The 13,493-nt window shown below is 39.0% G+C and overlaps 1 protein-coding gene across 2 annotated transcripts; it reads left to right on the top strand.

Annotated features, from left to right (window-relative positions):
- The first annotated feature begins 2,987 nt into the window (after positions 1 to 2,987).
- Positions 2,988 to 10,659, top strand: dhodh (dihydroorotate dehydrogenase). Of its 2 annotated transcripts, XR_015094419.1 has the most exons (10): positions 2,988 to 3,075; positions 4,043 to 4,255; positions 4,343 to 4,542; positions 5,564 to 5,646; positions 5,856 to 6,043; positions 6,435 to 6,548; positions 8,527 to 8,680; positions 8,754 to 8,913; positions 9,908 to 10,070; positions 10,123 to 10,659. XR_015094419.1 is itself a non-coding variant. In XM_086071905.1 (9 exons), exons 1-9 carry the CDS (start codon positions 3,058 to 3,060, stop codon positions 9,960 to 9,962), a joined length of 1,185 nt encoding a protein of 394 aa, XP_085928031.1. In that variant the 5' UTR covers positions 2,988 to 3,057; the 3' UTR covers positions 9,963 to 10,659. The 2 variants fall into 2 exon arrangements, 1 of the variants encoding a protein (XP_085928031.1); XM_086071905.1 differs by having other exon boundaries at positions 9,908 to 10,659.
- Positions 10,660 to 13,493: the final 2,834 nt, after the last annotated feature.

The following is a 13,493-nucleotide window of genomic DNA, read 5'->3' on the forward strand; positions in this document are numbered from 1 at the left end:
AGATACTTGAACAAAAATAAATAAATGTATGAACGTGTAAATAATAATTCTGGAAACGTAATTGTACAAGTAAATATACATTTTAACAAATGAACTTAAATGTTTGATCGGACGGGTGTGGACCTTTGCAAAGTGAGGCGTCTTTGTCGCGGCCAGCGGCCATACACAACGCTTCAAAGAGCGAATGCTTCACATCATAAAACCCGACCGAAAAGTATTGGCACAAACAGTCAAGTAGTACGTTACGTGTAGTTCTCGTTTTTTTCGCAAATCTGCCACTTTATAAAGTCACAAATTTACTAGGTTTTTTTCTCGCAAATTTGCCATTTTATAAATTAGCAAATTTGCCACTTTCTTTTTGGGGATATGACCCCTGCCCTCTAAAAATATATATATTTAGACGTGGCCCTAATACGCCGCAAAACTAAGCATTTTTTTTAAAATAACTAAAACTAATAAAAAACTAACAGAATCGCCTTGAAAACGAATACAAACTAATTAAATTTCAAAAAACAAAAGTCAAAACGAAATAACTCAAATGAAAATTCCAAAACTATAATAACTCTCATTGTGATGGAGAACTTTAATCCCAATCTCAGTGTCAATTGTGAAACAACACAGGACAATCCAAAGTAACCTCAAATAAAGTTTGAAGTTCTTGTCCAACTTCCCTTTCTCTTGAATTTCATTTTATATATATATATATATATATATATATATATTTTTTTTTTAGCAAGCAATGTCCTCAGCTGGTGAGCAGGCAAGCAGGAGGGCGAGCTGCTGCCATGTAATCGGGTAGGGAACCTGAGCTGTCTCTCACCAGCTCGCCGTGGCCCCGCTCATTATCTTATCTGCTATTGTAACCTGCTGTAATTCCCCCGCTCATGATTGATGATGTCGCTGTCTGATTACACCAAGACAAAACACCGCCAAGATCACCTTTCGGCCTTGCGTCCAACTCCGCATGCGGACTCCGTGAGGTCCGCAGTGGGAGGCTGATGGGCTTCTGACACGGGCACACCGGCAAGGAAACCAAAGTGGTCACAAACTTAGCTTTAAGACAAATTGAGTGAGGTGTGCAAAGAGGGGACGGTTACAGTATACGAATTAAATTTACTCAGCTGTACATAATCTTTGTTGAACACCACACTCATACGCATACGTAAAAAGGTTACATTTACTACTTAAATATAGCAAGAGGCTCTGAAATAAATCATTTAGTCCGAGTGTCTTTTTAGCCGACAAATCAGGCAAGTAACTTGTGCTCTTTTTCCATTGAAACAGTGTGCCTCACTTCTCTATGAAGTACATGAAGACAGATGCCTCATTATCCATTCCAAACGAGACAAAACAAGTCCTGGGCCTGATGCCCCCCCAACCCCGCTGCCGGCATTTGGTTTCAAGCGCGCCAACACAAGGCAACCTGCACCAACGCCAGGCCCGGGGCTCATCTCTGACCTCGGAGCGCAGGTCGCTCGCAGAGTCACATTAAACATTGAGTGGATCCAAAGGTCCCCACCAGCAGCGTTAACAGCAGTATTGTCCTTCCTCCCCCCTGATATAACTCATGTGTAACAAGGCACCCCCTCCTCTGGTCAGGGCCACCCCACTGGATAGATACAGTGACACCCTTCAAATCTATTCACAACTACGGTGAGTCGGTGAAGCTGATAGAAACTAACAATTGAATAACATAGCCAGCATTTTTTTTTTTTTTTAAGGAAAACGTCTTGGACTCAAGTCCTCATTCAACATTTACTTGAACTACTCCTAGGAACATTTATTCAGCTTAAAATGACATGCTCCTTGGTAGCAGGAGTTCAGAATATTCAGAGATGCTGTCAATTTAATAATAACATTATTCTTCTTTTTTTTCACATTTTCCCCAGTGCCAATCAAGAAAAGATCTTTAAAAGCCTCTCCCTAATGGAACTACATCACACTAGTGACATCTGTTTCAAACAATAACTCTGACACCGCTGACCCCCTACTGTTAAAATACTGTAATACAATAATTATCTTGGATTGGTTGCATTATTGTTAAATAAGAGTCTTTTGGAGAAACAATGAGACACCTGCTCCAGATTGTATGACATCATTTCAGCATGCTGCAGTTTGGGCAACTAAATGTGTTGAATTGTAAATCAGATAGAACATGGATAATACCGTGTAAAGTATTAACTCCAAATTTCATCAGTACATGTGTTGGTTTGTTGACACGTTCTTGTGTATGCAGTAAATAGACAGTATATCAGTCTATAAATAAATAAATAAAATTTAAGTGTGGTTTGAAACAAATGTAAATGGGGCAAGAAGCTAGAATGTGAGATTTTTTTTTCTGATCCAGATTGCATGCAAGGGGTGTGCTCATCCGTTATTAAATATTGTCTTTCTAATTTTTGTCCCATCAACATTTATCTCTGCTTAAGCCACTGATTATGGCCCTATATCAATTGTACTGAACACGTTTTATGATCAAGGTCAGACCAAACAGATGAATGGAATATCTGCTGCTATCTAGTGGTACATTCCGGAATTTCACTGGTCTGATGTGCAAATTCTCGACACTTCAAAAAAGAAAGAAAAGATGTTAACATGTGAATTAAAAAAATATTGAATCAGTGTGTCAGATTTGGTCTCCACATTGAGTTGATGTCAGTGATTTTTCATCATTAGTAAATAAAGTGGAACTAGTGTAAATAGAGTAGACAATCTTAATGTTATCTAATAACATCTTGAATCTAAATATTAAAGTAATGTGTAAAAGCCCCGATTGTATTGTATCATAGCTGCATTTCAAATGTTTGTAGCACCAAACCGATTCGCGTCAAAATCGGTAAAGCATTCAATGAGTTGGCCGGGTGCTCCCGGTTAAAGATGGCGGTGACGTCTGCATACCCTCAACCAGTAAATACTTCCTCTAGTGGTTATATCTCTATGGTCCACCAATCATGTTGGATGGAAATCTCGCGAGATGGTGACGCTGTCGCTACAACCGCGCGCGTTTAGGTAAGGAAATGTGATAGTGTCCTTTCATGGAAAGTCAGACTTGGACCTATGGCGGCACATTTAAAGGTAAAATACACGCATACTTGTACTTTCTAATATCACTGACATGACGGTGGAGTTTGGTTAAGCTTCACTGGTTCGCTAGGTTGCTAGAGTTTGAGTGTCAGTACGTGCTACCTACACGAGTGTCAACATCTATCACAATGTTGGGCATAGTAAGCGCACAGTTAGTACAGTAATGTGCCAGTGGCAGTTATCATAATTTTTTAATAGTTGTAATAATTACACTCTCTACAAACGTAGAAGTACAGATATATTTCGGAGGGGAAAGTACAGGATATTGATTTAATTTAAAAGGTAAAATGTACAGCCTCTTATTTATTATAGTAATAATGATACTTTATTTAACAAAACTTTTTTCGACACACAAAATAATTCCCATCTTATTAACTGGGTGTTCCCACACCCTATCAACTAACGTTGTGAATTTGCTTAATTAGCAAATGACAGCTGATGATAAAATACACTTTGTAATTGAACATGTAAAGCTGCTGTTTTGTAGGCTGTCACAAGACACAACGCATTTGCCATTGAATCAAGCTATTTGTGGCTGTCTCAGTTTTTTTTTTTTTTGCCTTGATACTCCACAATATTTCAATCAATCAAGCTCAAAACTGGGGTTGACTATCCCTATTTAGGTCTCTTTTGTGTGTGTGTGTGGGGGGGGGGGGGTGTCCTCATTCACTGAGCGTGATTTTATTTTGGCAAAGTAATCAGTAGAAAGTGTTGGGGGTAAAAGCAAAAGGTTGTCAGAAAACTCAAGTACAGATACCTGTAAAAACTACTTATGTACAGAAACAAAGTGTTTTGTACTTCATAAACCAGAACTGTCCACTTAATGTATATTAAATTCCGATTACAGGTCAAATGACAGGAGCGTATTTAAGCAGAATATTTCTTAAATAATGTAGTCTGTTGATGTCAATTGTAGACTTTTATGTTTGTGTGATCTTTTTCTCCTGTCTGTGAACAGAAGCAGCTCAAAGAGGCGGTGAAGATCATCAGCTCGGGTAGCTTCCTCTTTGCCTCCTACCTCACAGTGGTGGGAGATGAGCGTTTCTATGCCAACCAGCTGATACCCCTGCTACAAAGGGTAGCAGGTGCAGAGACGGCCCACATACTCGCAGTAAAAATGATTAGTCTGGGTTTGGTTCCTCTCAACCGCTACCAGGACCCCGAGTCACTGGTGAGTGGTTTTATCTTAAAATCTCCCTTGAAGACACAATTGTGTCCTCTTGGACTGTGTGCTTTGTGTGTCCTCTGATGTGTGCAGGGAGTTCACGTCCTGGGCTTAAAGTTCAAAAACCCCGTTGGCATCGCGGCTGGCTTCGATAAGCACGGAGAAGCGGTGGACGGTTTGTACAAGATAGGCTTTGGCTTTGTCGAAGTTGGGACCATCACTCCCAAACCGCAAGACGGCAACCCTAAACCGCGTGTGTTCCGACTAGCAGCAGACCGTGCCATCATCAACAGGTACGTTTGGCGACAAATCACGAGGATCACCTCTTGTGGCTTTCATAGTCATTAAATTTTACTGTCGTTTATAAGAAATTTCAAGAAACCAAAGCTCGTCATCAGACTTTTTGACGTATCTGCTGCTTCACAAGTTACTAGTGATGGAAAAATTCCCGCTAGTAGTTTTGCTTATGGGTTTTCATCCGCTTTATGGCGCCATCAAGTAGTCAAGAAGACAACAGCATTGAGAATGTTAATCATGGCAATTTGAATAAGAAAATAATGTAAATATGTTACTTGGAGCAAAATTCAACAAGTTCACAAAGGATAATTTTTTAAAATTCATTTTAAGTAATAGCTTCTCCACGGGTATCTATTTTTCTTTCTTTTTTTGTGAACAGTGACAAAGACAACCATGAACCACATGATATTTTAAGTACAAATTTTATTAATAGATTAGTATGAGTTTAAAACCGTCAACATCTATTAAGGGACTCGAACCTGTGATGCTGACTGAAGTGCAGCACCGTAACAACTGCGTCAGCCCAGCATGGGTGTATGTTCGTCTGCAAAATGCACACATTAAAGGGATACTTGACTCATTTTCCATTATTCAGCTACAAGAAATTAATATTTTGCCTTATAATTAATGTGATAACTTCATTATTTTTCATTTACCATAAAATACCTTTAAAACACATTTAGCCACTCGCTGTCACCTGAAAATGACATCACATGTTCTCAGTGCTGAGGTAACGACCGATCATGGCTCAGTTTGCTTACATCACATGAGCAAACCCAGGAAACAGGCGAGCTGTGATTGGTCGGTTCCAATCGTTTACTTAGTTTGTACTTGTACAAAAAGGGTGATTGTTTTTTGCTGATTCGTTCCTTGTGAGGATGCCCTCAACGTTGTGGGTGAATTTGACTGAATTCATTCTACTAATAATGTATTAATTTCCCCTCTATAAATATGTGATGTTTTGGTACTTTTGTTTAGTTTTAAGAATGTAAAAATTGTATGTGTGCTTCTGCCTAGATATGGTTTCAACAGCTGTGGTGTTCTAGAAGCTCAACAGAGGTTGAAGGTTCGAGAGGGAGTTCAACAAGAGCAAACAAAAGGTTTGTTTTTACTTGCTTTGTGTGCACCTTTTATGGATTTATTGGCTTATTTTTTTTATATACATTCTTGACTTTTACCTCACTTATTATTTCACCACATCTGCTTAACGCAGGATTTTTTTCCCCCTTTGGCCTCATTAGTCTGTGCCCTTGTTGAGTCACGTTTGTGATCATGCAGTTTGTTGTTTTTCTGTCTTTTTCTTTCTAAGCCGGCCTTCCCCTGGGCATCAACCTGGGGAAGAACAAGCAGTCCCAGGATGCGAGGGCAGATTACTTGGAGGGGATGAGAGTGCTGGGCCCGCTGGCTGACTACCTTGTGGTAAATGTCAGCAGTCCCAATACGCCAGGTCTACGCGACCTGCAAGGCAAAGCTGAGCTGCGCCGGCTCCTGCATGCGGTATGCACTCGAAACATCACCTAATTACGTGACTTCATCTAAGACGGTTTCACCTCCCAAGAGATTTTATTTTAGAATATAAATCTTTGATTTACCTACACAGGAGATGTTTGATGCTAGAACAAAGATGGTCAAAGAGTTTTTTTTTTTCACGTTTTCTCAAAACAACCCAACATTTCTTCTTATTGTTCTTATAATCAAGAAATGTTTCCTGTTCCCATTAATGCGCTCTAGTTTTCAAGTTTGCCCTCACTGTCAACTCATCTAACATTTGTTAGACAAAAGTTTTACAGGTTCATATGTACAACGCAATCTTTTTGAATCATTCATTACCATTTGTTTCTGCCGCCTCTTCTTCTCATCTCCTTGCTACGACCTCAAATAATGGCAGGTGTTGACGGAGCGGGAGGCGATGCAGGGAACACGCAAGCCTCCTGTCCTGGTCAAGATCGCTCCTGATCTCAGCGCACAGGACAAACAGGACATTGCTGACGTCGTTACTGAGGTTGGAAGTTTGATTTCTGTCTAATCTTGATGAGATGTTGCTTTCAGGTCTTAGCATTCATTTCCAGTTTTATGTTTGCTGGTTTGTTTTAGCCGTTTGATTGTTCCAAATCCTTAAATGGGAAATCAACCCCCAAATTTTCCTGACAATAATACGTCATATGTGCCCAAGCTAGTCTGAACACAAACTTATAAGGCGCACCTGACTATAAGCCGCGCTAGCTAAATTTGGGTTACACATAGAAGCCGCACCCGACTGTAAGCCGTTGGTGTTTTAATGTTACCGCACCGGGGCTTCCCGCTACTTTTTTTTTTCCATAATGAGGGCGCAAATTGTCTCGCTCTCGTTTTGTCTTTCCTACTGTATTTGGGCTCACTTGGTTTGTTTTGCTCTGCCTGACGCTCTTGCGCTTCCTTTATAGTGCGCCCCCTTGTGATCTGATGGATAAGCCGCACCTTTGTATTAGCCGCAGGGTCGAATGCAAGTGACAAAAGTAGCGGCGTATAGTCTAGAAATTACTGTAATATTGCGTTTGTGGAATATGAATTACGCAGCACAAGCCACCTGTTTTCATCCATCTCAGGGGCGGCCATTTTTCCACTTGCTGTCAACTGAAAATGACAACATAGTTGCTCAGGGCTCAGGTAACGGCCAATCATGGCTCAGCTTTAGAAAACGGGTGAGTCGTGATTGGTCACTACCTGAGCTCTGATAACTGTGATGTCATTTTCTGTCAACAGCAAGTGACAAAATGGCCGCCCCCAGAGATGGATAAAAATGGGTGATTTTTGCTGCTTAACTCATTTACCTCAAATGCAGTATTAATCAGAATACCGTGTTTAGACTAGTAGGGATGCATAGAAAATGTTGGGGTTGACGGTCCCTTTAAGAAGTCTTAAATGGTATTGAATCCAGGAATATATAAACAAGGCTTTATTGGCATTAAAATGTCTTAAATACAACTTTCAAAAGTCTTAAGTGTTTTAAGTGTCTTAAATTAACATTCTTTTAAAAAAGAATTTACTGACTGACTCTCGTGGTAACGCAATCACGTTAGCGGAACCATTAAAACAGTGATGTGGTTTTAATGGGGACTCTTAAGAGCAGATGCACGTCATTTATGTACTGGAGCAACTTTGGGCAACACGGAACATTGGAAGTTGGTCATAAATGTAATTTCAAATGCAATTAAAACATCTTGAATTGATCTTGCCTTAAATTGTAGAAACCCTGTATATGTACTGTGGCATAATATTATGTAGCTCCATGCTAAGTAAACATTTTACTATATGGCTGCTTGATTATGAAGAAAATAGTAATCACGATTAATTTGTTAATAATTGAAATTGGTACAGAACAAGGACATGTTTAAACATGTAAAAAAAATAAAAATAAATTAAGACAAATAATTTTCTTTGAAACACTATAATTATGCAAGTTCCTCTTGGACCGAACAAGATTTATGAAATTTGTCATTTTGAAATAAAAAAAAAAGTGCAAATAAATTTAAACAACTCAAAATTAGTATTAGTGTTTTTTATTTATTTTTATTTTTTACCATAATGCTAATTTTGTAATTGTGGAGTGTAATAAATGAAATTGTAATTAATTGTAAATAGGGCACAGCCCTATTTTACTCCTCGTCAGTACATTCAAGTGCTACAGATTTGCATCCTTCATTTCATTTAAATAAAAGAATGATTCCAAATCCTTTTGTTTAAACTGTAGAGGCTTTAAATTTTAAAGCGTCGACGTTGCCCTTTCCACTGTGACCTCATCGCTACTTGTGGAGGTTGTTTTTAGAAAGTACACTGCGGTGTTCTTGTGTTCAGTGGAGCGAGCAGCAGACAAACCTTAATGGAAGAGGCTTTAAGAAGGGCAAATATTTTTACAACCATCTTTTTCGGGATCGCGGACGCGTTTGTCACCCGCTCGCCTCTCAGACGCACACGGTCGCATTTGTCTTTCGTTTTCCCAGCTTGGAGTGGACGGCTTAATGGTGTCCAACACCACCGTGTCCCGGCCAGAGGTGCTACAAGACCCTCAAAGGTGCCAGACTGGCGGTCTGAGTGGGCAGCCTCTCAAGGACATGTCCACAAACACTGTCAGGGAAATGTACAGACTCACGAAAGGTACAGTATGTGCCTTTATTTATTTTTTCTTCTGCAAGTGACTGCCAGTATAAATGTGCCGATGTCGTCCTAGGCAAAGTGACAATCATTGGAATTGGCGGCGTGGCCAGCGGACAGGACGCGATGGATAAAATCCGTGCTGGTGCATCATTGGTGCAGCTTTACACAGCTTTGGCCTACCAGGGTCCGCCTGTGGTGACCAAGATAAAGCGGGAGTTGGAACTGCTTCTCAAGTGAGTGTTGGTCCTCGTTCATCGCTTGCTGACGTTGACGGAAATAGAGATGACTCGTTTGTCATGGTGGAGTTGGGCTTGGATCAGCGGGAGTGCAACCTGATGCAGGGTTGGCAAACGCATTTTCATCCCACACACGTCAGCTTTATATTCTCTCCGAGAACTGGTTTTCATTTGAAATCCATCTACACTATCTGATATTGACCTGAAGTGGGAAGATCTGCATTCATTGCAATCCTACATACTGAAAAGTGTTTCTCATAATAGGATCTGTATTTTTCTTATTATTTTTCTGATTTGTGCTTTTACTTCCTACATGATATTGTCACTTTTTAACTCTTGACTTGATTAAAATTAGGGGTGTCAAGCGATTAACATTTTTAGTCGTAATTAATTGCATGACTTCAATAGTTAACTCATGATTAATCGCAACTTTTATATCTGTTCTAAATGTACAATACAAGTTTTCATGCTCTTGTTAACATAAAAGTTGAAAAAAAAGTTAAACTAATAAAAATATGGCTGCATCTTTTAGTCATTGATGCAGTAATTTAATAATTCATAAAATTTAGTTAAAATTAAGAAAGATGTAGTGTACGGTGTGATATTGATTTGTGTTGAGGTAATTTTTCTTTTTTAATTGCATTTGTAAGACGTTGGTGACAGCTCAGTGCATTTTTCTTTTCATATTAAAAGCTATCTAATCTTTAACATTAAGTAACTTGTGGAATTCTGCACATTTTTAAAATTGTAAAATACAATTTGACCCCAGTCTTCATGAATATATGCATTATTATTCAATTTATTACTGCTAAATTTTGACGTGGACGTGTCTGCTGCGTTTCGACTGAAATTCTCCCAGTACATGCTTTCCAAGTAAGGGGCAGTCATTAATCGCGCGTTTAAAAAAAAATTTGTGGCGTTTAAGTAACTTTAACTTAAATCAAAATGAACGCACACATTTTGACACCCCTATTTATTTATTTTTTTGCAGAGAACAAGGATTTGGCAGTGTTTCTGAGGCCGTCGGAGCAGACCACAGAGGATAGGACGGCTCGACTCGCTAGCAAAGGATTGTTGACACCAGCTGATGTCTCCGCAGCAGTTTTTCCTCCAGCTGGAGCAGCAGGATTTTTTCTTTTGTTACAGCAAAGTGCAGCAACTCTTTTTTTTTTATTATTATTATTTTTATTTTTTTTAATTTTTTTTAGCAACTCTTAAAGGCTCCTTGTTTTTTTTTTTTTTTTTTTCAAATGCATAATCGGACATTCTGCCTGTCTGGTGTCTTGTAGGCATCCATCCATTTTCTATTCCCCTGTTCAGGGTCACCGGGAACCAGGTGACTTTGGATCCGAGGCGCGGTACGCTCAAACCCGTCACCTGTCAATTACAGTGTTGACACGTCGATACAAGACGGCCGCTGACCCTCGTGTCTTTTGCCCGTGGAGAACATACCAACTCAACACGCGAAGGCTTCAGGTGCTCTTCAAATACCTCCTTGTTGTGAGACATGAATGATAATGCTCTTGGCATTGATATATACTGTACATATTTTACTTTTTAGGTTTGTTTAAGCAATTAAGTCGTATGCAAAAAAGCTGTAAGTGTGACTTTGCTTGACAAATGTGAGCTGCTGCAGTTTCCCGTCATCTTAAGGCACTGACAAAATACAGAGCTTAATTTGACATGTACTGTAGCAATGTAAATGAGAAATGCAAATACACTATAATATTCTCGTTTAGTCAACTGCAACTGGGTCCGGTTTCTTTCCAAGCACATTGAATGGTTCTGTTACAATTTGAAGTTGTTTTAAGGAAAATGCCAGCTTTTTAAAAGCAGCTGTACTGTGACATTCAAAATTACTGCAAGAGGCTAAAGATAACGCGACTGCTGAGCTTAATCTGGAATCTGTTTTAAGAGTGAATTAGATTGAAAGTAATATTACGGAATTGAGAATAAATTACTTGATTAGTTATACTAGGCATGCATTATTCATTTAATCACACGCACAGACTTCCCATCTGAAGCTAATGAAGAGGTTGCAATCATGCGTGATGTACTGAGGCAACGAAAGCGCTTTGATTTGCACGCATTTAAGATAAGGTGCAAGACAAATAAAGTTGAGTTGAGTAATCTGACAGTTCCCCCCTCCCCATCAGACACAAATAATGACTTGCAACCCCTGAAAAAACGTTTTAAACTATCTTTAGGTTTTGAAAGCATGGCTTTAAACAAGGGTTAAGGTTTCAAATGAGGCTTCTAAACTAGCGTCTGTTGGTTTTTCTAATTAAAATTTTAAACTTGCCTTCATGTTTCAAAGTGAGGTTGTGGTTTCAAATTAAGTTTTTTAACTAATGAGGGTTTTAAAATAGGGTTAGGGTTTCAAATTAGGGTTATAAACTAGGCTCAATGTTTCTAATGAGGGTTTTTAAATAGTGTTGTTCCGATACCGGTATCGGGAGAGGCCGGGCCCGATACTGCATTAAAACAGTGGTATCGGCAAGTACTAACAAGTAACATGCCTTTACCATTATTTACGACGCTAATATAGGATTTTGGATGCAGCATCTTGTGTTTCGCTTGTGCACGACATTCACTGATGTGTGACGTGTTCGTGGCCAAGATTTCCTGTTGGCCCTTGAATGCTCTGAACCAATGGCAGGGCAGCTTTTTCGTGTATTGGAACAACACTAGTTTTAAACTAGGGTTTGGGTTTCAAAGTAGGGTTTTAAACTCAAGTTAGTGTTTCAAATTAGTGTTTCAAATTGAGGTTTAAGTTTCAAAGTGGTGTCAGGTTCAAACTACATCAACTTAAATTTGGCTTAACCGTATATTTCAGGTGTGCAAGTAAAAAATTCAAGAGGCAGCGCACGCTAAGTATAAAAGACTTAACATTCACATCTCCTGATTTTTTTTTCATTATGTAACTGATAAATGGGCTGAAGTGGAGCAGAAGTTTGTTAGCAACAAAAAATATATCATACTAAAAATACGGACAGAATTGTCTTTTTTTTATTACTGATTCTGCCGATCACTTCTGCATCATTTTATTGCTCGATAATGACCACAAAGGTCTTTTATGCAGCGTCGCCGTTGTTGTTGTGTGATACTGATAAATATTCCAGTATGCACGTCTCCCTGCAGACGTGCTGCGAAGGCCACTCAAGTTAAGTGCAAGAGTGCAAGTTTGAATTGAAGAGACATTCGGATGAACTGAGCAGATGCATTTATTTATATAAAAAAAGAAAAACAACGTCAGCAGGGACTTCGAATGCTGCGCACCTGATTCAAGCACACATCAGACGGGTGGACAGGTGGCATCACTCGGGCCGGGCGCTGATTCCAAATGAATAATCTAGTTGACATGTCGGTGAGGTGTACTTAACATTTGCTGGACAAATGGAGCTGGGTCAGAAATGCCGGGTTTGGGGGGGGGGGGGGGAGTGGGGGGAGCTGGGCAGCTGTTTGGACACATACAATACGATTCGACGTCCACTTCACACAGGCTTAATACTGTATTTAGCTTGCTATTTTACTTTTATTTCTCACCTCCAATCTATTTACTAATGCCACTATGTTGCTATACTTATACGTATTTGCAGTGAAAACAGTAAGTATGAAACATACAACACAGCTCTTGTATTAAATCTAGATCAGCCTCAACAAATTTTGTTATGTCACATTAAATTATTTCCTTTGAAAACAACAGGCTATTCCGTCTTGTTTAGTATTGCATTACTTAATTGTCTAGACTGCTCCAACTTAACGTAATACGTGCTACATTGCTCGCAAACCTACCATGGCCCTGAGGTGCAAAACACAACGACAAATAACTAAAGGCAACAGCAAATGAAACAAACCCATTGAAACAAAGAGCTAAACAAAACAAGAAACAGCTAACATTTTATTTATTTTTTAACACACACACACACACACACAACCACAAATGGAAAAACATAAAAACAAGTAGCGAAACAAAACAACAAAAGGGCAAACCACAACACCCTGGGCTAGAGTTGGGGACACACAAACATAAACCACAAAAATAACTAAACAACAAATTTAACACTGCAACAAAAAACACAGAAACACAAAAAGAAAGAAATTTAGAACACAAAAAAAAAAACTGTAAATGAGAAAAACACAATAGCTACACAAGACAACAAAAACCACAACAGCAAATTTAAAGAAAAACACAAAAAATAGCAGACTAAAACAACATAAAATAAACAGCAAATGAAAATAACACAAAAATGCCAAAACAAAACAGAATAAATGAAAAAACACATAAACAAAAAATTACTTAACAAAACAATAACAAAACTAAACAAAGCAAATAAAAATAAAAAAACACTCAAAAACAAATAGCTAAAGACAACGACATTTTCCTGCCGGAATGTTTTTCTACTTCCGGCAGAGAAATGTTTAGACATTAGTTAATGTTTTATTTGGCATTGCGACCAGCACAAGCACCCCCGCAGCCATCTCTGCCTTTGCCCTGGCTTGAGCCAAAAACAGAGCCAGCCACAGGTGGTCTGTGCACTTTATTGGTTGTGACACACGTCTCTTGCCTTAAGTGC

Source organism: Leptonotus elevatus, chromosome 3 (assembly GCF_054856555.1).
Source record: "Leptonotus elevatus isolate MCC_2025b chromosome 3, RoL_Lele_1.0, whole genome shotgun sequence".
Taxonomy (NCBI): domain Eukaryota; kingdom Metazoa; phylum Chordata; class Actinopteri; order Syngnathiformes; family Syngnathidae; genus Leptonotus; species Leptonotus elevatus.

What these genes read in the sequence shown, in the direction of transcription:
- dhodh (XM_086071905.1), top strand. An exon ending in ACCAGGACCCCGAGTCACTG is followed by an intron (nt 4,256 to 4,342) that starts GTGAGTGGTTTT and finishes TGATGTGTGCAG; the next exon opens with GGAGTTCACGTCCTGGGCTT. An exon ending in TCAACAAGAGCAAACAAAAG is followed by an intron (nt 5,647 to 5,855) that starts GTTTGTTTTTAC and finishes TTTCTTTCTAAG; the next exon opens with CCGGCCTTCCCCTGGGCATC.